The sequence below is a fragment of the Schistocerca nitens genome, chromosome 3 (genome assembly GCF_023898315.1).
Source record: "Schistocerca nitens isolate TAMUIC-IGC-003100 chromosome 3, iqSchNite1.1, whole genome shotgun sequence".
Taxonomy (NCBI): domain Eukaryota; kingdom Metazoa; phylum Arthropoda; class Insecta; order Orthoptera; family Acrididae; genus Schistocerca; species Schistocerca nitens.
In genome coordinates, this window is record NC_064616.1 from 278,514,825 (window position 1) to 278,541,144 (window position 26,320).

Here is a 26,320-nt window from a genome sequence, read left to right on the forward strand (position 1 = left end):
TGCAATAAAGTGTACAATATTTTTTGTCATCCCATCTTTAGCTAACACAAACAAACTGGATGGTTTGCCCACTCGAGAGCATGCCACGTATAACTGTCCGTGTGAAAAACATGGTGTGCTCAAATCTAAGCCACTAACAGACATCGTTTGGCCTTGAGACTTACTGACAGTCACTGCAAATGCCAATCTAATTGGAAATTCAAAACGTTTAAATTGAATTGCATATATGTGTGAATAATAGGGATTTGTGGTAGTAATATATTTTCACCTTGGAATTTCCCATTTAAAATGGTGGCTTCGACAACGTTTATCATTAATTTTTTTTAATGACTAATCGCGTGCCGTTACACAGCCGTGGCCCGCATCTCGTGGTCGTGCGGTAGCGTTCTCGCTTCCCACGCCCGGGTTCCCGGGTTCGATTCCCGGCGGGGTCAGGGATTTTCTCTGCCTCGTGATGGCTGGGTGTTGTGTGCTGTCCTTAGGTTAGTTAGGTTTAAGTAGTTCTAAGTTCTAGGGGACTGATGACCATAGATGTTAAGTCCCATAGTGCTCAGAGCCATTTTTGAACACAGCCGTGGGGGATTCAAATTACAAAGCAAAATAACGAGAGATCTAACCTTCAGTTGTAAATTATGCGGTGACATGCCTGGTAAATCTAATGAGTTCAAAAACTCTGTTGGATAATTCACAGCTTCGGTGGCATCGCAAACAGTATCAATAGATTTGGATGACACCACGTCCCCTAGCAACAGCTGTTGTATCTTGAAATCCAATTCGTTGACGTCCACATTTTTTGCTGCTAAACTTGCTCTTTCTGCCAGCCACTCATGATTAGTGTATTAAGTGTGTATATCGGGAAATATTTGGTCAATGAGAGCATCTTGCGAATTAATGATTGTGCGGAAATCGGTCGGTAATTTTATGCATCCAGTTTCATCTATAGTAACTTTTCTATCGCCGATACCTAACAGTTGTTTTGAGAATGTTTCGGCAGATGGATCTTGAAGCATTTGAATGCGCATTTTTACTTTCAGTTGTACTTTTTCAACATTACGCCACAGTGGCGATAATTTTAAGCAAGCTTTGATCTCATCAGCGTACGTTGAACGTGGAATAACGGGAAGTGTTTGTCTGAAATCACCTGATAGGAGTAACAGAGTGCCGCCAAATAGTTTGTCGTTGTTTTTTATATCTTTCAATGTCCTGTTCAACGCCTCAAGGGAATATTTATGTGCCGTAGTGCATTCATCCCAGATGATAATTTTACACTGTTTCAGCACTGTGGCCATGGACGATTGTTTTTTTATGTTACACACTGCGTCTGTCGTATTTTGAATATTTAATGGCAGCTTAAATACTGAATGAGCTGTTCTGCCTCCATCCAATAAAGTTGCCGCAATGCCAGATGATGCAACGGCCAATGTGATGCCATTATTTGATCGTATTTCGGCGAGAATTAGCGAAATAAGGAATGTTTTGCCAGTTCTACCTGGCGCATCAAATAAAAGAGAATCCACCTTGTCCTGCCGAAACTGCGAGCATAATGCAATTGTAAATGTCTCTTTGTTCGTCATTCATCAGTGTGTAATTGCGAGTAAGAATCGCGGCCATTTCTACAGTATTGTATTGCAGCTCACGATTCATTTCAGTGTTCATTAAATCAGATGCACTTCGATTTGGCGAATGCATACCGAAATGACTGAGTCCTAAGTTGGCAATGACAATGCAAAGATCGTCAATAGCAATCAATGTTTCATTGTACATAGCGTCGGTGAATGCTATCGTTAGATGGTTGCACCGTGTACTATGTTGATACAATATATCCTCGGTCATTGAATCTTTGTGATTATCCCACAATGTCTCTGCTCGAGCCGGGAAACATGTAGTCTACACTACAGCGAATAGTAGACAAATTTGTTTTGCTGTACAGTTCAATGCTGCTTCATCAAGCATACATTCCCACTGGTTGTCGTCTTCCAGCGAGCCCAGTGCAAGGTATGCATCTTTATACGTTGTATACCGTTGTCCATTCACTTTACGTATATGTTGAAATGACAATGGACCGGTGACATTAACCAACAACAGTCGAAGATAAAAGCACTCGTGTGCCTCGGATTGACTGTAAATACTCGCCCCAAGGTGTTTCATTTGAACAAACAGGGACATGCATCAATCGGTGTGCCTTGCTTGCGGGGCATCCATTTTTTTGCTTGAGCCCATGTGAAATAGCGTGTTACTTCTGAATAGAGTAATGACCGCGCAAAGGCACCGAAAGCATCCGCACGATTACACAATTCAAAAAATTCGGTGAGTGTAGTTTTTGGGGGATTTATAGCACGATCAATCGCTGTCTCGTTCGTGAAATATACGCGCTGGTCGTTTTCAAGGTGGTCGGCTAAATGAATAACTGCTGGATCCCGTTCATGAATTGGAAAACCAAAGATGCGCCAAACAGCTTCAATGGAGTTTATGTACCGGCCAACTTGGTAGAGCGTTATTTCATCGTTCTTATTCATTGGAGGAGCATTCACATTGGTATTTAGAATTCTAAATACAGCCATAACACTGCCCTTATTCACAGATTTGCAAATGTATTTGATGCTCTTCACTGAACTGCAGAACTCGACATTAATATGAGCATCGAATGTTTAGCTCAGCAGAGGCGAATATGGCACCACCCAACGGTTGTCAATGTCAGTGTCTGTGTTTTTGATATTTTTAATAAATCGTTGTCCGCCATTATCGGCATTCCTTAGACGATATGTTGGATATCCGTCAACATTTGTGATCGTATCGTTAGTGAAATTTTTAGGAAAACTTTTGGTTCATTTTCCATCTGCCATGCAAGGTGATGGACGATTCAAATTACCGCTTGCCGCTGCGCCACGACGCTGTAGAAAATTATTAATCGTAGAGAGTATTTCACCGCAACGGTTTATTTTAACTGTCGATTTTCTCGACAACGGCTCAGAAGTGCATCTTGGTGCTTTGCCACATTACACCTCTGGCCAAGAGCTTTTATTATGCGCAGTATGAATTGAATCTGAATTTCACAATTGGCGGCCTCCCCTTGTGAGTGTCGAAATAATCTGCTGCACTGAGAAAAGCGGAAACATGTATGTAAAACTGTATAAACGCCACATTAGAGGGTTTATAGTACATCAACAAGATATACTAGCGGGTTTATACCATTTCGACATTGTCACGATGAAGCCGTAAATTGCTGCGGATAAAGTAAACAACGAGTACTGCCCAGAGTAAAATTAGTGTGAAAGTGTCCTTTACGATCCGTAGCAACATAATTCACAGCCTAAGTCTCTCATATCCAAAGTCATAGAAGCAACATACGCAGTACAACAGGAAGAACCCTCCACCACTCACTTCCTGGTGGTTTCAGATTATAGGCATAAACTAAAACATTTGCGAGTCTGTATGCAGCAGAACAGCTGTTGTTATTTGACGTTAGGAGGTACTCGCGTCAGCTGGGGATGCGGCGTGGCCGTGGCCGAGAGCGGGCCATGGTCTCTGGCGGTCAACTGAGGGCAGGCAGTGCCTCGGCCTTGATGGACCGTTGCACGAAGCGGAAAAGCTACCGGGGCAGGGTGAATGGCCGCTGATGCTATAAGCTGGCGAGCGCCGCGGCGCCGTCACACTCCGCCATGGGACTGCCCGCAGGTAAGTCGTTCTGCCGCCAGGGAGCTCATACGCAAACATTACACTGTATTCAGAGCGTCGCAGGGTCAAATTTGATATGATCTTCATATTCAGTGTTTCTACTCGTAGTACAAATTTTAGTGGAAATTGGTGACTTTTTAACGTAGACCCCACAATATTAAGTGTACTCTGAAGTATTATTACAGTTTATGGACTGTGTAACTATTAACGCGTTATTTTGTCCACTATTTTTCTTCGACACAGGGTATACGTTACTGTAAGGAATATTTTTACTGAATTGCAGCACGAGCTGCACAAGAACTTCTCCACGGACGGTTTAGGCTTGTAGGTCGTTTTATATGTTTACAGCTGAACAACGGAAGCCCCTCCATCAGTTGGCGTGCACTCAACGTGACAGAATAGCTTTTTGTTGTTAATTTGTCACCACTGTAAACAGCCTAACAGCCGAAACCGTTCGTGGTGAAATTTTGAGCAACTGTGGCTGAGATTCAAGAAAAATATTCACAAATAATAAGACTTAAGTTACGTACAGGTAGTTAATGGCGTATTTAAAGAATTTAGTTTTTTCTAACCTATAGCACAGGTACAATGTTTACTTTTATCTGATGATTTCAGGTTTTACTATGTTATTACTTGATCAGTTCAATGCAAATATGCTGTAGATCAAAGGTAGTGGAAGTTAATGATTCGTGTGGTCTGATGTATGTAAGCGGCATTTCCTGCCTGCACTGTAAACCAGTGAGTCTTTCAGATTTCATTGTATATTAAAGGCAAGTATGGTAAAGCAGTTCAAACACTTGAAACAGTTTTTGTAATGTGGTACTATGAAATGATAAACGATAAATATTGAAGCATATTTATCACAATATTCAGATTAACCAAAGGGCTAGATAGTCATATGGAACCCTTCTGAAATCTTGATTATGGTGACACTGATGTGTGGTGTAGGTCTCGGTTAGACTGGAAGGTAATTCGATTGAGTCGGCGAAGTGAACGGATTTCAATGGCAAATAAAGATTGTGGTAACAGACTGAACTGTAGAGTAGCCTAATGTTTACGTCTAAGACTTATTTAAACATACTTTGCCGTGTTTAATGCAATTTTCATCATAAGACTAATATTGCAAGGTAAAGTCAGAATACCGATATTTAGAAAGCGGACAAATGAGTATTTTGGTACATACTGTATACTTATATTGATACATAAACTATGAAAAGTGCAAGGGAATCCAGTACGTAATTTTTACTAAACAAAGTGAATATGTATATCTGTGCATCATAATACTTCAGGAAGGCGGGTGTTGTCTAAACAGTACCTGCAGTAAACGAAGCGATGTGACCCACTTTAGATGAAAGGTTCAAATAATTTTTTTTTTTTTTTTTTTTTTTTTTTTTAGTACTAGATACTTCAGAAGAGTCCTTTGTTTATGTAGGGTCGTTGTATCCCCAACCGGGGAATGCAGTGCCGCCTCAAGCACCGGTGAGAATTTAAATATGCCTTACCTGTGTTACTGTGTTTCGAACGTCCTCAGCAGCGATTGGAACCTAATCAATGTTATTTCTATTTATATTACTGGTGCATCTGGGGGGAGGGGGAATGGAGGGGAGTGTTACCGTCCATACAGTTGCGAAGCCGAAGCCAGTTACAATAGCTCGAATGTCTAAAGCCATGTGAGGCAGTGGTCAGACACTGTACTTAGAGTACGGGTGTTCGTGACTTAAATCGCAGTACGGTCATCAATATTTAGGTTTCCCTAAATCGCATACAGCAAATACCGAGTTGGTTCCTTCATCACTCAGAGCTTGTACACGGTGTCTAATCACCTCATAGTCGGCTGGACGTAAAGCATTCCTTTTCTTCCTTCTGAAATTGGAAGAAAGCACAGAAATCCTTCTAGAAAGTAAATTTATACTGTTGACACTGCAATCTTGCTCAGTGAAAGTTTTGCACAGATGGTATTTACAGATTGATTACAGTCCCTGGATATTTAAAATTCACTTCTGTCTGCCCCAGCCGGCCGGTGTGGGGGAGCGCTTCTAGGCGCTTCAGTCTGGAACCGCGCGACCGCTACGGTCGCAGGTTCGAATCCTGCCTCGGGCATGGATGTGTGTGATGTCCTTAGGTTAGTTAGGTTTAAGTAGTTCTAAGCTCTAGGGGACTGATGACCTCAGATGTTAAGTCCCATAGTACTCAGAGCCATTTTTTTGTCTGCCACAGACTGTTGCGTAACATAAGGACGTCAACCTTCGTCTTAGACCTCACTCGTTTTTAAGTTGTTAAAATTCCATGCAATGTATGTCACTACGTAGCACGCTCGCGGCTGCATGAGCCTATCTAAAGAGTGTCCTACGTCAATAGCTACGAAATAAGTGATTAATATTATACTGGCCATCTGTGAGCTTAACAGAACTGCACCAGAAATGTTGTAGCCCTAAATACAGCGCCGTCAGCGTATAGACAATTTCCAAATAAAACAAGTTGAATTGTGCGGTTGTGAAAAGATGTTTTGCGCTACCTTACATAGTTACACATACGCACGCAGTATGGAAAAAGGGAATCCCTTTACAATACTTCTCTTGAAGGGAGCAACTCACCAGAAGCAAAAGCTAGTGCGGTGTTCAGTCGAAGTCAAACGTTTGACAACATTATGTTGCGCAGGCGAGTGTCGTCACTAGATGACGTCAAGCTCGCATATCCACCTTAATATCTGGTTATAAACTGGTAAAACCGACTGACTGTTGTCGCTTCTTGAGTTTGACTTTCGGAAACCTCTCCAAGTCTCTTCCGGTGAACCGTTTTCAGTTACATTGGGTTCAGAACTGAATTCTCACGATCACCAGTCTTAAGAAGTAGCTTCTGCAGCAGACGATACCGCTTATACAAGCTTCGTAAAGCGCTCCCATCGTAGAGAAATAACCTACGTTGATCAGAAGGCATCGCCGACATTGAGGAGAGGAAATCCGTTTACGTACCAGTGACAACCGTCGCTAGTTCTCATTTTGAAAGCTATAACAAAATTTCTAAACAGTAAACAGAAATCATGCTCTACTCTCAATATCCCACATCCACGATCAACATTTGTTGGCTCTCCATAAGCCATAGTACAGTTTCTCACTAGATCACTTCAAAATTTTCGTCTTAGTTTTCTACTTATTCTCAGCTACTAGAAAGAAAACTGTAATATTAACGAGAATATAGATTTGAATATAAATAACAAAATGGAAACCTTAACCAAGCAAAAGGTAACAGGTCTAGGTGCAGTGTTGTTGTTAATTAAACATGTGAACAGCCATTTAATTCAGAGATAAATTACACGTACTTAATACAGAACATGCCATAGTGTAGTTGGTTGCCGTTATGTCACCTGGTGTAAAACTGTCTAGGCGCTTGTCTGGAACCGCGCGACCGCTACGGTCGCAGGTTCGAATCCTGCCTCGGGCATGGATGTGTGTGATGTCCTTAGGTTAGTTAGGTTTAAGTAGTTCTAAGTTCTAGAGGACTGATGACCTCAGATGTTAAGTCCCATAGTGTCCAGAGCCATTTGAACCAAAAAACCCCTATTTCAGCGCTTGTCGCGTTAGTGTCATTAGGTTTTTTGTGGAACGTGTGCGTGTTTGTTTTTCGATGTATTTTCGTCCTCATAATATGTACGTAACGACTTTATATGCGCCATATTGGAATCGTGGTTTATGGTCGTTTCCGACATGTTTGTGACGTCATGGGTCAAAGCAGACGGGCGGGATCGGACGCTTCTGTATTTCCAAACTGTCTACTGCAACAACACTAGTCTGCATCCACCACAAACAGCAGCATTAAGTTGTAAAACTGAACCACAGGATGAGTGATGCCTTCGTCGAAGCTACCTTGAGGTCCAATGTCTTCACAGTATGAAACTTCCTGGCAGATTAAAACTGTGTGCCCGACCGAGACTCGAACTCGGGACCTTTGCCTATTGCGGGAGTGAAAATCTCATTCTGGAAACATCCCCCAGGCTGTGGCTAAGCCATGTCTCCGCAGTATCCTTTCTTTCAGGAGTGCTAGTTCTGCAAGGTTCGCAGGAGAGCTTCTGTAAAGTTTGGAAGGTAGGAGACGAGATACTGGCAGAAGTAAAGCTCTGAGTACCGGGCGTGAGTCGTGCTTGGGTAGCTCAGATGGTAGAGCACTTGCCCGCGAAACGCAAAGGTCCCGAGTTCGAGTCTCGGTCGGGCACACAGTTTTAATCTGCCAGGAAGTTTCATATCAGCGCACACTCCGCTGCAGAGTGAATATCTCATTGTGTCTTCACGGTAGTTGTTACTACAACGCCAGAATGTGCGTAGATATCTAATCCACAACGCGTATTTTATCTTGCTACTAATGGCTTCTGGACGGCAGAAGCAGAATCGTAGCGAGTCCTATTCCCGCTGTATGGAATTTTTGCCAACAATCTCTGTACGTAAGCAACACTTCGTTACGTCTCTCATAGGTGATAAGTATTTATGGTGACTGGTTCGTGCAGCACACTAAGTTTTCATGTCACAACAATGTACCTAGTGATGGAATTGGACACATCTAACTCCTGTGAAATCTCTTACGAAAAGCCTGAGAATAGGGCCACTTATTCCTCTGTTGTTGTTACGGTAGAAAACACAAATTTCTACTGGTCATAGAACAATCGGTCGTTCTCTCGGTTACAGCAAAATAAAATATTCTTGATGATGCATCAAAATCTTGAGCCCTTTTTGCTAGCTTGGCTAACTCCAGACAGTAGGTAATTCAAAGATCGCAGTAACTACTATGGATACTGCGTGGTAATTTCACACAAATTTCCGATAAAACCATTAATCATATACATAGTTTCATTAATAGCTCCATGTCACAAAAGCAATGGGCGTTGGGCAGGATGCGGCCAGCAATCTTGGTCGTGTAGGAGTGACTCTGAGGAAAGCATGACTCGCGTATCGCTGTTACAGAGCAGGCGTTTACGTTTTCCTCTTCCATAAGGAGACATATCGTTCAGTTTTCCCTCAGTTTTGTAATTACTCCATAGCGACTAGGTAATCAACGCTTATTAAAAATACCTTAAAAATACCTCCAATCGAACAAATTCAGTGTAGTTACAAAGTTGTTGTGCAGGACATCATTGTAATTATTTCTCTTCCTTAGACCATTCATTAGTGGTTTTCATTCAGTTGTTACTGAAGCCCTTGGACATTAGTGTTAGTTTTAGTATTACAATTAGTGTTATACAGTAATTACAAAGGTGGGATTGGTCGTAGGCACACTCCTTTTGGGTGACAGTTTAGAAGCAGATGTGTTACGTGGGTGAAGTATATGTTAGTATATGTAAGAATGTTAGTAAACGTGTTACAACATGAGCATTTATTTTTATAGTGTGCATGAGATGCCTCCCCCTTCAAAAGTGACCGAAAAGCTTAGTGTACTTTCGTGGAGTGGAGATAACAATGTGGAGATACAAAAAGCAGTTGTTACCAGTACCATATTCAGAGACGGTGTATAAATTCGTAACAATAATTGAGGTGTTTCATAAGATCAGATGTACTTTTCATCACGTATCTCCATAGGGAGGAGATGGTGGAGGATGTCAAAATAAGAGCATACAATATGTTTTTCCGAAGAAAGAAGAAATAAGCTAATATACCATCCACAATTCCCAACTGGAAATGGTCGTCACGGAAGAATTATTTTATTTCTTTTTTCTCTATTTCAAAGGTAATAAGACTTGTCACAACATGAAAATGCACAACACACTGAGCTGTATATACACTTATTAGGTTATTGCAGACACACATCATTAAAGAGAAAAACAGTTTACAGTACTCACTGACATTGATCACATTACTACCCTGAAGTATTATAGAAGCCACTTTTTACTTAACATTGATGCTATTAAAGATATAAGGGTGTTTCACAATTCCTACTACAGGCTTCCTGAGGTTGTAGAAGTTACTTAGCAGGTAGTTTTGCTAAGTTCTGTTTTAGACTTTGATTCACTTGACAAAGTTGATTACTCAAATATATTTGACGTACTGTAATAGGGAACCTTTATTAAATGTTGCCTTGCCAGTACTTCTCTTAATCGCTAGATTCTATTCCAAAATAATGTCCGTAGGCTTTCTTCACAATGGGAGAAATCTTCTTATGCCTAGTAACTGTGAACTCTTCGCAGAAACTGTCGGGCGTTTTGCTACAGGTATTGAAAGGAAGCATTTTCTAGAAGGGAAATGCATATTTCAAACTAAAATTTTACCAGTGTGCTACAATGTGGTGGTCTATAGCCTTTTGACTTACAGTGTTAGTGATCGTTACTAAATTTAACATATTCATTTTACTTATAAAAATTCAACTGTTTAAACTTACTTAAATCTTATTATTAATCGTTTAACATTGCGAGGAATAAAATAAAACTGAATAAAAGAACCAGCGGGAATGGAACCAAAGTTGCCGATCTTAAGGTCCGCGGTCTTACCCACATTTTTAATACTATTACTTTTTTAGGGCCTCAAAGCTTCCCTTAAATCCTTCCTTACTGTCACCAAAGGTGTCTTCATAGCCCAGATTTCAATGCCTTTGTTGAGTACGTGCATGACCTCATAATGAAATAATGTTGATATCACAAAACATAATTTTGTCATTCTTCCGACTTCACAATGCATTAACTTCCTGTTCCAAAGCAAAACAGTTAACTAAATTCAGTCATATATTACTCTAGGCTGAATAAAACGTATATCTTCTCAAGTGAGAAGAAAATGAACGTTTTTCCGAACATAATGGAGGGAAGTTACTATATCTGCTGTAAAAAAAAATTCTTTTAGTAAAGCAATCTTCTGTTATTGTTTATCATGACATAATATTATGTTCATCTATCTAGTGGGCAAAAGTCAATCGTCCTTTTTCTTCTTTTGAGAAAATTTATATTTACCCAAGTACTTGTTTCTTCTTTGTTGCCAACTTCTGTTGCTATTCACACACATGTATAACTTACATATCATAGCCATAGCAATGCAAGTCTCTTCTGTAGTTTGTTTGATCATTTCGTCGGTTATCTATTAACTGGGGTGATTCCTTGATCCTCATATACAACATTTTGCCAAATGTTTTCCGATGATTGTCACCCCGTGCAATCCGAAAATATTGTCCTTCAATATAGGACAAATATTGTGAGAATGTGGAGTCTTGGTTTTCAGTGTAGCTAGCTGTATGTACGATCAGCCATAGTGCTGCATTTTGTATAGTAATAGGGTATCGCGTGCGGTCAGGCCGGATCAGTTCTCGGACGTACAGATAGCGTGCGTTCGTCTCATCAATGATGGCTAGTCGGTAGCTGAGAAAGTCCCACATGTCCTGCGCTGCTCCGGAAACAATTCCGTGTGCAAGCGAGTCAACGTTTCCGCCTTTGTGGCAGGCGGCTGTTACATTGAGGGGGATTCTGGGCAATTTGTCTGTAGTAGGGATTTTGTCAGTGATAGATACCATCGTAAGCGAATCCGTGAAGGCCGTAAGACTGGTAAATATTTAGCCACACAACTGTCCAGTTCACCTGCGGTTCCCATTCTTCAATAGTGTTTCCACGTCTGTCCTTTTCCGTGATTGTACACTACTGGCCATTAAAATTGCTACACCACGAAGATGACGTGCTACGGACACGAAATTTAACCGACAGGAAGAAGATGCTGTGATATGCAAATGATTAGCTTTTCAGAGCATCCACACAAGGCTGCCGCCGGTGGCGACACCTACAACGTGCTGATATGAGGAAAGTTTCCAACAGACTTCTCATACACAAACAGCAGTTGACCGGCGTTGCCTGGTGAAACGTTGTTGTGATGCCTCGTGTAAGGAGGAGAAAAGCGTACCGTCACGTTTCTGACTTTGATAAAGGTCGGATTGTAGCCTATCGCTATTGCGGTTTATCGTATCCCGACATTTCTGCTCGCGTTTGTCGGGATCCAATGACTGTTAGCAGAATATGGAATCGGTGGCTTCAGGAGGGTAATACGCAACGCCGTGCTGGATCCCAACGGCCTCGTATCACTAGCAGTCGAGATGACAGGCATCTTATCCGCATGGCACGTCTCGATCCCTGAGCCAACAGATGGGGACGTTTGCAAGACAACAACCATCTGCACTAACAGTTCGACGACGTTTGCAGCAGCATGGACTATCAGCTCGGAGACCATGGCTGTGGTTACCCTTGACGCTGCATCACAGACAGGAGCGGCTGCGATGGTGTACTCAACGACGAACCTGGGTGCACAAATGGCAAAACGTCATTTTTTCTGTTAACAGCATCATGATGGTCGCATCCGTGTTTGGCGACATCGTGGTGAACGTACATTGGAAGCGTGTATTCGTCATCGCCATACTGGCGTATCACCCGGCGTGATGGTATTGGGTGCCACTGGTTACACGTCTCGGTCACCTCTTGTTCGCATTGACGGCACTTTGAACAGTGGACGTTACATTTCAGATGTATTTCGACCCGTGGCTCTACCCTTCATTCGATCCCTGCGAAACCCTACATTTCAGCAGGATAATGCACGACCACATGTTACAGGTCCTGTACGGGCCTTTCCGGATACAGAAAATGTTAGACTGCTTCCCTGGCCAGCAAATTCTGCAGATCTCTAACCAACTGAAAACGTCTGGTCAAGGGTGGCCGAGCAACTGGCTAGTCACAATACGCCAGTCACTACTCTTGATGAACTGTGGTATCCTGTTGAAGCTGCATGGGCAGCTGTACCTGTACACGCCATCCAAGCTCTGTTTGACTCAATGCCCAGGCATATCAATACCGTTATTATGGCCAGAGGTGGTTGTTCTGGGTATATATTTCTCAGAAAGTATGCACCCAAATTGCGTGAAAATTTAATCACATGTCAGTTCTAGTATAATATATTTGTCCAATGAATACCCATTTATCATCTGCATTTCTTCTTGGTGTAGCAAATTTAATGGCCAGTAGTGTATATATCGTCTTCTTAAGAATCTGAGTTTCTGGGATACTGGCGCGAACATAACTAAATTCAAGAAAATATATCTGGATGAGTTGGTATTCCGGAGGAATCGTAGCGAGGTAGATCAGTGGCACTGTGCTCGTTGGTCTCATGCTGGTTAAGAGACTGTGCAGAAGGGATGCGCCCTGACACCATATTTATTTTCGCATTAGGTTGATGAGGAGCGCCGCGACTTTGTTTCTAATTCTGATGAGACAAGACCACCCGTGAGCGAGGCAGGATGAGTGCCACGAACTGTACTTGTTGCCACGGAGAAGAAAGCAGCTAAATGCCAGGTGAGTATTCGCCGCCAGACCTCAGAGAGCGGAAGTACTTGGGCAGTATGGTAAATTTTGCTTGCGACGGATAATTGTACTTTTGTAGAAATGTCAGGTGTCTGCCAAAGTGCAAATTCAACGTGGCCATGATGCGATTCGGAAGGTTCACATATTCTTAGTTAACGTGCGGTCATGTATGGTCTCCCAGTAGATGATCAGAGAACGGTGTGACCTTTGTTGCTCGGCCCGTCTCACCTCAGGAGTCTTGCGAAAGCACCCAATGAGGGGAGGTATGGTCGTCTTCGTAGTGTTGGTTCGAGCACAAGACGCCTTCAAGTAGATTTAAAAATAGGTCTTCCAGGGAGGCCAGGTCTTGTTCGGAAGAGAGAAACACGTCGTCTGCGTATGTTGTGCAGCAGATCCACGTGTTCTGTTCCCAATGAAATTTATTAGTGATTGAAAGGCTTTAGCATACAGAGTCATCGGCAGCTGGCATACTTGGCGGACAGAGAAACAGACCGACCAATGCGGGGAAATTTTATGAAGTGGCGATTGATTAAAATTGCAGAGGAAGCATTTGATTACGTGCCGTGGAGGATTGCCTTAATACGAGTGCTGATTCCCATATTCATCAACGCTTCTATTAAACTCGTGGCTCACACTGTCAATTGTTTTTGAAAAGTTTAAAAATAAAGTTCCTCCTTCAGTTCCGGCAGCTGCTGCGGAGAATATCACGTTCTGTATTCCACACACTGCCGTAAGAGTGCTTCTACGTGTTGGCACAATGTTGGTAGCTGTATAGTCTTCTCAAAGATTGATTGCATACGAATCTTGGTCGCGCGCGTAATGATTCTAAAATCTACATAAGTAGCGTGACAGGCCGCCATCTGCATACATGCGCGCTCCGGCCAGTTTCCATGAGCACTACTAAACTTTATTTTTCATAGAGTTGGGTACTTTGTCGCCTCGCCAAATGCCATTAGCAATAGGATGAAGGAAGTCTCTGAGCGTGTAATAACACTGGCAAATTTCTGCTCAGAGGCCATCAGACCCTGGCGACCTTCCCTTCACTGCGCGTAAGGTTGCGTTCTCAATTTCGTCAGTTGTGAATGGAGCTTTCAGAGTGATTCTATCTACTTCTTGCATGGGTTCTTGGATAGTGCTATGCACTGTGTGACAAGGGCGATCGATATTTTGCCTGTCATAGGGGGCACTGTAGCACGCATAGGCATAGAGAGCCTGTATACAGAGAGACTGGCCATAGGTGAAGTTGCCCGTGATTGGTTCATTAGCTTTGCCGCCATTTTTCTGCCAAACGTCTCTCGCGCTTCCTATGTTCACCGTGCTTTTGAGTTGAAGTTCGGAGGACTTTTGGAAACGATTAAAAGGTATTTGAATTACTGAGAGACTTTTTGTGCGTTGTGCATGCATATTCGATTTAGTTGTATATTGTTTTTAGTACGTAATTAACGTTTGCGATCTTAAATACGAGTTGAAATAATGAAGCATTTTGTGATGAAGTCGGTAGGCCTATATGTTTGAAATAAACACGTTAATAATTATACAGTATTGTTTTTGACATCTGTAATTCGTACTGCAGACGTTCGTAAACGATGCCAGGTTGTGCTGCATTTGGTTGTAAACAACTGCTTACGACTTTCATTCATCTGACGTAATACAGGTACGTTAAATCTTTAGCGTTATGCACTTCCGATACAAAACAAATGCTAGACACTCTTTTGTTATTTACGTTACTTTCATTGCAATACGTCTAGTAAACGAACTTTAAAGGAGATAAATGCAAGTAACGAATAAGTTTTACAGCCACTGTGCTGTACGTAGTAGGCTACTATGAGTATATTATAGCTGTAAAGAAAGGCATTTAACGAAATATTTCGCCATATTGTCTTGTGCTTTTGATTATGTGAGTGTGTACTCCACTACTGACCATTCAAAAGTCCCACCCGCAGTTTGGCAGAAAAATGGCCGCCGTATCGTCGGGTTGGCCACTCTCCCCCTATACAGGCTCTCCACATTCGCACAGTCACAGTTCCTCTCTGGGTAACTTCTCGCTAGCCGGAGGCATTCACAACTTCAGTATTAGTTGAACTTTCCGTTAGCGTGCAAGGCGCAAAAACATTGAACGGCGATACCCTTTTTCTCGGCAGCTACGTCTTCTGGTTGAGCCTGAAGAAAGACTCCAGAGAGCTGCTTTTGCAACACGTCAGTGATTTTTAGCTTTAAGAAAACTTGATCTTTGCATGTGTTGCACCGGTAAAGGTTCCTGATACATTCATAGTAAAATTCTATGCTCGTTTTCACCATAACAGTTTCGCCTGATATATTTTTTCATTATTGACAAAAGCCAAGGCTTTTCGTAGCGAATCCACGATGTCAAAGCATCGGAATGACAGTGTCTTTGTAGAAGAGCTTGATCACAATTAGGTCTTAAGTCATTTCTAATCTTGGGGTTTTGCAGGAGATCAATATTCATCTTCCAGTAGCCGAAACCACGAAAGACCTCTCTTCTTTGAAGATTTATAAAACAAGAGTAGGCACAGTGGTCAGAAAAACTGATTGGCGCTATGCCATCGCTCGTCACATGCGGTTACAGATCGGGAGAGACATATCCTATTCAGCCTGCTTGCTGCACAGTGGGACAAACAGTAAATGAGAAGCGGGGGCCGTGAAACTGTTCTCTTTTGTCAACTAGATGAAGACCGGCGACTAGAGTTTCTAGTTAGACACTTAATAAAGTTGGTCGACTGATCATAGGCATAGAGGACGCAGTCGGTCTCCAGCAATGAGTGGCGGATCACCATTGGTGAAGAGAACTCCTGGTAGCTCACATTAGAAAACAGGGAACGTTTGTCTTCTTTGAGCCTGATGGAGCATAGAGGTTTATTATTTGTATTTCGTTGACCGTACATGACATACGTCAAGCTTTAAGATGACGCTGGACATTAGTAAGAGGAATGACGTCACGAATCAGGATTGCAGTCTAGTAGAACTTTTTTTTTCTACGCACGTTAAAAATGGCTATATAACCTGCAATAGTGATATCGGTGGTGGTAACTCCCCGAAGAAGAGCAATATCGGCCACCGTGCCATACAGAAAGTCTGCAAGAGCATAGGTTTCGTGGCCACAAATACTCTGGGTACTACTGCTTGTAGTGATATGTCACTGAGGTGACAAGTCATGGGATAGCGTTATGCACATATACAAATGGCGGTGGTAACGCGTACACAAGATATGAGGGCAGTGTATTGGCGGAGCTGTCATTTGACTCTGATCTATGTGAAAAAGTTTCTGACGTAATTACGGACGAACGATGGGAGCAACAGACTCTGAACGCGGAATGGTGGTTGGCGCTAGGTGAATGTGAAATAACATGTTGGAAAACTTCAGTGAATGCAATATTCCGAGATCCACAGTGTCGATAATGTGCCGAAAACACCAAATTTTAGGCATTAACTCTCAAGACGGCCAACGAAGTGGCCGACGGCCTTCACGTAACACCCGAGAGCAGTGGCGTTGTCATTTCTAGTACACAAGCAACACTGGCAGAAATAACCGCGTAAATCGATGTGGGACGTTAGACGAACGTATCCTTTAGGACAGTGCGGCGAAATTCGGTATTAATGGGCTACGGCACCAGACGATCGACGCGAGTGCCTTTGCTAACAGCACGACATCGCCTGCAGTGCTTGTCTTTGGCGCGTGAGCATATTGGCTGGACCCTAAATTGGAAAACCGTGGCCTAGTCAGGTGAATCCCAATTTCAGCTGGTAAGAGCTGATACTAAAGTCAGAGTACGGTGCAGACCCCACGAAGCGGCGGACCAAATTAGCCAACAAGGCACTGGTGGTGGTGTGTTTCCATAAAGGTATGGACCGTGGTTACATGGAATGGCCTGACTCCTGCTCCAACTGAATTTGTAGAATTTTGGAACACGTATTATGTTCGAGTATAATGACTTTTCTGGAGACTAGAAATCTACTCCGTAGGAATCAGCATGGGTTTCGAAAAAGACGGTCGTGTGAAACCCAGCTCACGCTATTCGTCCACGAGACTCAGAGGGACATAGACACGGGTTCACAGGTAGATGCCGTGTTTCTTGACTTCCGCAAGGCGTTCGATACAGTTCCCCACAGTCGTTTAATGAACAAAGAAAGAGCATATGGACTATCAGACCAATTGTGTGATTGGATTGAGGAGTTCCTAGATAACAGAACGCAGCATGTCATTCTCAATGGAGAGAAGTCTTCCGAAGTAAGAGTGATTTCAGGTGTGCCGCAGGGGAGTGTCATAGGACCGTTGCTATTCACAATATACATTAATGACATGGTGGATGACATCGGAAGTTCACTGAGGCTTTTTGCAGATGATGCTGTGGTGTATCGGGAGGTTGTAACAATGGAAAATTGTACTGAAATGCAGGAGGATCTGCAGCGAATTGACGCATGGTGCAGGGAATGGCAATTGAATCTCAATGTAGACAAGTGTAATGTGCTGCGAATACATAGAAAGATAGATCCCTTATCATTTAGCTACAAAATAGCAGGTCAGCAACTGGAAGCAGTTAATTCCATAAATTATCTGGGAGTACGCATTAGGAGTGATTTAAAATGGAATGATCATATAAAGTTGATCGTCGGTAAAGCAGATGCCAGACTAGGATTCATTGGAAGAATCCTAAGGAAATGCAATCCGAAAACAAAGGAAGTAGGTTACAGTACGCTTGTTCGCCCACTGCTTTAATACTGCTCAGCAGTGTGGGATCCGTACCAGATAGGGTTGATAGAAGAGACAGAGAAGGTCCAACGGAGAGCAGCCCGCTTCGTTACAGGATCATTTAGTAATCGCGAAAGCGTTACGGAGATGATAGATAAACTCCAGTGGAAGACTCTGCAGGAGAGACGCTCAGTAGCTCGGTACGGGCTTTTGTTAAAGTTTCGAGAACATACCTTCACCGAAGAGTCAAGCAGTATATTGCTCCCTCCTACGTATATCTCGCGAAGAGACCATGAGGATAAAATCAGAGAGATTGGAGCCCATACAGAAGCATACCGGCAATCCTTCTTTCCACGAACAATACGAGACTGGAATAGAAGGGAGAACCGATAGAGGTACTCAGTGTACCCTCCGCCACACACCATCAGGTGGCTTGCGGAGTATGGATGTAGATGTAGATGTAGATGAACTGAACCGAACCGATCAGATACTGGTAATTATGTTCGGCTGCTTGGAGACAATTTGCAGCCAAACCACGATTGAATTTTTGTGGATGACAATGCGCCATGTCACCAGGCCAAAGTTGTTCGTGATTGATTCGAACAACATTCTGGACAATCCAAGCGACTGATTTATCCACCTAGATTTCCCGACATGAATCCCAAACATCTGTAGGACATAATCGAGAGGTCAGTTCGTGCACAAGATCCTGCACCAGCAACACTTTCGCAATGATTGACTTTTATAGAGGCAATTGGCGTAATATTTCTGCAGGGGAATTGCCACTACTTGTTACGTCCATACTACTCCGGACAAAATGAGATCCGGAACAATACTAGGAGGTATCTCATGACTTCTGTCACTTCACTGTATAACTCTGGCGCTGCATCACGGTGCTGTAGTTGCAGTGCAGCATGAGTTGGTGTTTTTCAGTCCTGACTTCTGACCACCAGTGCGATGTTTCGGACGTTGCGGGTGGGTCTTATTCTATGGCTGTAGTGCCAGAAGTGACTCCACGTGCAGAATCCGAAGAGGTTGCAGCTCCCTTAATGGATGCGACCTTCTGCAGTAAAGTAGGTCTGTGGTGTTCCTTTGTAAAACTTCGTCGCCTGTTTTGTAAAAGTCTCGTCGCTGCTGCTGTGGAGACAAGAGTTTGTGAAACGGCTTCTGGTGCGGTACAAAAAAAAAAAAAAAAAAAAAAAATGGTTGAAATGGCTCTGAGCACTATGGGACTTAACATCTGAGATCATCAGTCCACTAGAACTTAGAACTTCTGAAACCTAACTAACCTAAGGACATCACACACATCCATGCCCGAAGCAGGATTCGAACCTGTGACCGTAGCAGTCGCACGGTTCCGGACAGAAGCGAGTAGAACCGCTGGGCCACCGCGGCCGGCTCTGGTGCAGTACACCGCTAAGACAATTTCTCCCTGCCACTGCTACACAGCTATGCCCCAGGGTCAGGTAATAGGATCGGAGCTTCTACAAGACTCGAACAAATTAGTAAGTCACACAAATGTGTTAAAAAGTACAAATAATCGTAGGTAGACTTCACACTACATAGCTAATGAAATTTACAACTACTGTCTGTTCATTTCTAAGAATTCACTAAACGACGTTCCCTTACAGCCCTGGACGATGAGCTATAACCAGGTGCTCTTCAATCTTCCGAGTAGTCTTCTGTCTTTTGTACTCTGCTGGCAATTGGCAGAGGCGGAGTCGATATCTTCATCCTCAGCGCCACCTGTGGCGTTGGCGGAACTCGCGCAAGCGGTCTCTATGGCACTGGCACCAGCTCGCATTTTTATGCGTGTGGTGCATTTGCCCTGGCTGTGTCTTTTTCGGACGACACAGCATGTCCAGCTTCCTTTTTCGCCCCGGAGTGCGAGACGCGAATCTTATTCTTATCGGGTGACATGTAGGGTGTCTCCTTTTCCTTTGCCCCTCATGTTCTTGTTACGTCTCTCTTTAGGTCGGGTTTCGGCGTCGGAACGCAGTATGGAACCTGTGACGCTAACGACGGCACTGTCAGTAGTTACACCTGCTTGTTTCGCCGGGAATGTCGATGTCTGAATGGCAGATGGAGCCGGCCGCGGTGGTCTCGCGGTTCTAGGCGCGCTGTCAGGAACCGTGCGACTGCTACGGTCGCAGGTTCGAATCCTGCCTCCGGCATGGATGTGTGTGATGTCCTTAGGTTAGTTAGGTTTAAGTAGTTCTAAGTTCTAGGGGACTAATGACCACAGCAGTTGAGTCCCATAGTGCTCAGAGCCATTTGAACCATTTTTTGGCAGATGGAACCGTTTGAGCATTGAGAGTGCGTTCACAGGGCATAGGGTATCTGACACTCCCCCAGAATCATGCGAAGTCACCTCCTCCGTCACCATAACGAGTGTGGTCCTCGGTAAAGGTAAGTGCGGCTGCCGGCTGCGACTGTTGAGCGACAGCAGTGAGTTCGCCTGTGTTAGCTAAAACATTACAAGAGAGCACGGAAGGGTAGCTGTTTATTTGCTGGAGCTGCATCTGGCTAGCTTCGCGGGGCACTGGCTTGTGCTTACTACAGTTTATCCGCAAGCGCTCAGTTGATCCGCAAAAAGAGCAGTCCACTATAAGATATGGATGTCCGTATGCCACCAGCGGACAGATACAACGGTATACGAGGTGCGGCTAGAAAAAAACCGGACTGATGCTGGAAAAAACATTTATTTACAATTATTTACAATTTCATGTTATCTCCTTCAATGTGCTCTCCTCCTCGGTCTCTACACCGCTCCATATGAATTTTCCACTGTTCGTAGCAATGCTGCAGATCATTTTCGGTAAGTCCATACATTACTTCCGTCGCTTTTTCTTTTACTGCTTCAACAGTCTCAAATCTAGTTCCTTTCAAAGCTGACTTGACTTTAGGGAAAAGAAAAAAGTCACAGGGGGCCAAATCAGGTGAGTAGGGTGGATGATCTAAGATGGGAATGTTGTGTTTTGCCAAAAACGTCTTCACTGACAACGCACTGTGAGCTGGGGCATTGTCCTGGTGAAGGATCCATGACTTTTTTCTCCACAAATCGTTCCGTTTTCTCCGTACTCGCTCACGTAGGGTAGCCAGGACGCTAATGTAGTAATGCTGATTCACTGTTTGTCCCTCTGGTACCCAATCAATGTGCACAATCCCTTTGATGTCAGAAAAAACAATCATCAATGCCTTGAATTTCGAGTTTGACATTCGTGCTTTTTTTTTTTTTTTTTTGTCGTGGAGAACCAGGAGTTTTCCAATGCATCGATTGGCGTTTAGTTTCGTGATCGTAAGTAAAAAACCACGATTCATCGCAAGTAATAATATTTTGTAAGAAGGTGGGATCACTTTCAATGTTTTCCAGGATGTCAGAACAAATCATTCTTCGGCGTTCCTTCTGTTCAATTGTGAGACACTTTGGAACCATTTTTGAACACACTTTGTTCATGTTGAAACTTTCATGAAGAATGTGCCTAACACTTTCCTTGTCAACTCCTGTTAACTCAGACACTGCTCTGATTGTTAAACAGCGATCTTGTCGAACAAGTTTACCGATTTTTTCAATGTTTGCATCAGTTTTTGCTGACAATGGTCTGCCAGTGCGAGTGTCATCACTGGTGTCTTCGCGGCCATCTTTAAATCGTTTAAACCACTCAAACACTTGTGTTCGCGATAAACAATCATCGCCGTACACTTGTTGTAACATTACAAACGTTTCACTTGCAGATTTTCCTAGTTTGAAACAAAATTTGATGTTAACACGCTGTTCTTTCTGTACACTCAACATTTTCCGACGCACAGACAAAACGTCAACTACTTAAAACAGACGCCACGGGCAGACTGAGTGCAGGAGGCAGATGAAACTCGAGCAGTAGGCGGAGCGAGAGTCACGTGACAGGCCACGCGACTTTCAGCCTTATTGCATTCGTTTTATTGTTTCACCAGTACTAGTCCGGTTTTTTTCTAGCCACACCTCGTATGCTTAAAGTCAATACGAATAAATTAACACCGCTGTCAACTTGGTAGATGTAAACAGGAGACCGCTTCCCATTAATGACGCTAAATATGGTTCCATAGGGACATAGCCATCTTCAGATATCGTCACTGGAAAATTCGAACGGAAGTTTGAATACACGTACATTACGGATCCCATAGCCAGCATGTACGATTTCCACGTCGCTAATCGAGCGATCAGAATGTTTAAATTTTCGATTGACAACAGTGGGAGTTAAAATACTTTCACATAATTTAGAAGTTTTCAGTCTCATGAGGAGTTCAAAATGAAATCCAAATGTAAGCCGATGATATCTTCATGAGCAATTTTAAGCACAGATTTCTTTTATTTACAATATACTCTATTACAATAGAGGTTTGATACTTAAACCAGGACATTGGCGCAAACTCTGGTGATCAGGAACTTTACGCCACCACCTGCCCTCCCCTTGCCGGTCAAATACTGGCAGTGAAAATATTTTCCATCAGAATTCGAACCGGCTTACCCCGGGGTCGAGCACCCTTGCACAACCACGCGTTAGCGACCATGGCCACGGAGTCGGAAATACTAATCTAACAATTTCTAAAGCATCAGGACGCGGAGAGTGGTGACAAGATGCATTGGATACCAGCTGTTCTAGTCAAGTTCGACGTGTTACGTATAGAACGGTGTTACGGCACACACAAAATCGGAAATCTCAAGCGATATGTAAACACACCGCTGCCACGGTTGCCACTCGACTCGACTACTGCACCCTTGCGAGATTTGGTGCTCGGAATTTCTTCATACTCTACGCATAAGTATTTAGAGAGCACTTCACCTTTTCCTATGGCATACCCAGACAAAATATTCTAGGAACATGATACGCGCATTTACCGGTTTCTGTTCATATAGTCTGAGCCAGAGCGGTGAGCCTCATTCCTGCCCCCCCCCCCCCCCCTCCCGCCACAACCCGCCTATAAGCTTTACATTTGGAGAAGATTAATCTAACTCTTAAAACATGTTCTTCTCGAAATATCTACTGAAAAAGGGCCTCTTTAGCAGACCACCTACAACAAACACTTTCATGTTACAATCAGGTGGAGTTTCCCACATTAGCTATATTAATTATATTTTTCAACGATTAGTTTTAGCCTTCTAGGCCATTCTTAAGAAGTGTATACCTTACACATTGAAATGTCAGTGCTGTATTCTTTTTGGCATACAAATCCTGTTTGTTGGTTTGACATCATTTGTGAAATAAAACAAACAGAAAACACGGGTTTTAAGACGCTGAAATTTCAGTATGTTAGATATACTTTCCTACTGCAGAACCACATCATCAATTTAGAGCGGCGTAGAAGGTTCAAACTATTTGTTAATAAAATAAACACAGCAAAAATGGAAAAGTTAACTTTCAATAAATTCATTATTGTAGTACCTGTTATGGAAAAAAAAACTGTTGTAACAAATTTCAGAACGAACTTTTCACTCTCCATCGGAGTCTGCGCTGACAGAAAACTCCGTGGCAGATCAAACCCGTTTCGGGCCGAGACTCAAACTCGGAACCTTTATCTTTCGCGGACAAGTGCACTCGACACCGGTTCCTACTTTATTTACCTTTAAAGAGCGCTGAAAAACAAGTGTTCGTCCATTTCATTTGCATACCAGCACGTATTCGAGAAAAATGTCGTAATTTTAGTGCGATTTCTCGCTCTCATTCAAAGAGAAACGGCATAATTTTAGTACGATATGTACAGTGGGCTGTAGTATATTACCATGTGATAACAGGCCGCCACTGGAAACTTTATATGGATTGTAGAAACAAAGAGCTAATACTAAATGTAAACTGATATAAGCTACTCACATCATTTAACAAAGTAAGGATAACCACAAAATTCCACACGCTCTTTTCGTTAGAATCTGTTTAATCTGAGTCTTTGGTTGAAGATATTTCTTTGGAAGAGAAATATGAACAATGGTACCTTTTTTATATACTGCAGTTATATACGTAATACAGTTAAAATGTCAGTATCTATTCACAGAATAAACTTTTCATCCAGTTAAATAATAGTTTAAGTCTCAGGGTAACAATGACCTGCATATTGAGAAAATATTAAAAACATGGATGGAAACATCTAAAAAATGAAACCGAAACACAATTACCGCCGACTACTAAAAAGCAAATTTCAGCAACTTTAATACCTAAAAAGTATCGGATTACACGTACATATCCTTGTATAGCTAAAAAAAACTGTCTGATAGCGAATTTCTTGTTTCATATTTGAATTTCTCACATGAAACCTCTTTGTAAACGCATTTCCACAGGAGAAAAATGACCCTTGTAGGTCTTTGTAATAAAAAGGCAACGTGAAACATTCTCTACCTAGAGGAGAAACAGATTTTTGCTCATAAATGCCCCCAGTCTTCGATGAACTCTCATTGCAGATCAATGTGCCGCTCCCTAGCTTTATCGAATAAGTAGATTCCATCCCTGAAGTGCAGTGTTGGGAGATGGGAAAAATATCCATCCCGGGACTTCATACACCTTCACGTACTCAAGTTTTCACGTCCACATTTTCTTTTCATACTGGAATGAAAGAAGGTTATACGATACAGCATCTGGTTGATACGGTTGATGCTCCAATAATTTATTTCCCAAACGCGCTCGGTTACCCTAATACCAAGGCGCCTTTGTGGGGAAAGGTTCTTTTTCCTGACACAAACTTTTTTTCTTCCTTTGCAGTCTAGGCTTCTCCTTGCGTATTTTGTTATCTAATCGGTCCAGAAGACTCAGGTGATATTCATACACATTTTGCTCCTTGGCAAATCAGCAGTTATCTCCTTCGTATCCTGGAAAGCCGCGTGGCCGAGCGCTTCTAAGCCCTTCAGTCCGGAATCGCGATGCTGCTACGGTCGCAGGTTCGAATCCTGCCTCTGGCATGGATGAGTGTGATGTCCTTAGGTTGGTTAGGTTTAAGTAGTTCTAAGTCTAGGGGAAGATGTGAAGTCCCATAGTGCTCAGAGCCATTTGAACCATTTTAAAAAGCCGAATAGAACGTTTGTCACATGAAATTGACTACACCTTTCCTGTTGGAGTGCCATCGACTCCCACAGGTGGCACAAACAGAATACAGGGTGATTCAAAAAGAATACCACAACTTTAAAAATGTGCATTTAATTAAAGAAACATAATATAACCTTCTGTTATACATCATTACAAAGAGTATTTAAAAAGGTTTTTTTCACTTAAAAACAAGTTCAGAGATGTTCAATATGGCCCCCTCCAGACACACGAGCAATATCAACCCAATACTCCAACTCGTTCCACACACTCTGTAGCATATCAGGCGTAACAGTTTGGCTAGCTGCTGTTATTTCTCGTTTCAAATCATCAATGGTGGCTGGGAGAGGTGGCCGAAACACCATATCCTTAACATACCCCCATAAGAAAAAATCGCAGGGGGTAAGATCAGGGCTTTTTGGAGGCCACTCATGAAGTGCTCTGTCACGGACTGCCTGGCGGCCGATCCATCGCCTCGGGTAGTTGACGTTCAGGTTTCATAACTAACCTTTTTCGTAGGACTCTCCATACATTGTGGAATTTGCAGCTCTCTGCTAGCTCTGCGAGTCGATTTTCCTGGGCTGCGAACAAATGCTTGCTGGATGCGTGCTACATTTTCATCACTCGTTCTCGGCCGTCCAGAACTTTTCCCTTTGCACAAACACCCATTCTCTGTAAACTGTTTATACCAACGTTTAATACACCACCTATCAGGAGGTTTAACACCATACTTCGTTCGAAATGCACGCTGAACTGTCGTCGATTCACTTCTGCCGTACTCAATAACACAAAAAGCTTTCTGTTGAGCGGTCGCCATCTTAGCATCAACTGACGCTGACGCCTAGTCAACAGTGCCTCAAGCGAACAAATGTACAACTAAATGAAACTTTATAGCTCCCTTAATTCGCCGACAGATAGTGCTTAGCTCTGCCTTTTGTCGTTGCAGAGTTTTAAATTCCTAAAGTTGTGGTATTCTTTTTGAATCACCCTGTATTGTGATAACATTTAGACTTACACATGTACGAACAGTACGGAAACAAATGTCATCGAAATCATAGGATCTAGGAAGAAAACTTTCCTTAAATGGTAGTCGCCTTTAAATTCTTTCTTTGCATAGATATTTCGAAAAAAGGTGCGTGTATTTTGAGTAAATATTAATGCTGCGTGATAGCTACAATTATGTTTATTTTTTCACGTTAGCATTACAGTTTCATCTGCTACCTATTAGAGATTACTGAGGTGCTGTGTGGAGTGAAGCTTTCCATGTGATCGATTGGCGTCTCTCAGCACCAAACCATCCAGTATTTGGAAACTCTGGGCGGAAAACAGCCTAACTGCGCCTAGGCTAATCAACAAGTTTTATAGCTACGGACAATACGGAGATTCGGCTGCATTTAGTCGTGCACCACACCACAGACTTACGCAGTGGGGAGCAGAGCGAAGCACAGTCCTGCGCCAGCCGCCGCCCCTCTAGCTAATGAGCTCTTACCGTTCCATTAAGCGTAACGGCTCCCTTCCACAGCCACTTTTTTACAGTCACCTCGTTACTCAGGAGGGTTACCGTCTTCGTTATGTCATTGCTAAGTCATA

The 26,320-nt window shown here is 42.9% G+C and overlaps 1 protein-coding gene across 1 annotated transcript in view; it reads left to right on the top strand.

Annotated features, from left to right (window-relative positions):
* Positions 1-3,659: 3,659 nt before the first annotated feature.
* The window catches only part of LOC126249179 (serine protease inhibitor 3/4), a 92,353-nt gene continuing 69,692 nt past the window's right edge, over positions 3,660-26,320 (top strand). The window contains exon 1 of the mRNA XM_049950834.1: positions 3,660-3,675. Coding sequence (XP_049806791.1) covers positions 3,660-3,675 — 16 coding nt within the window. The remainder of the gene's footprint in view (positions 3,676-26,320) is intronic.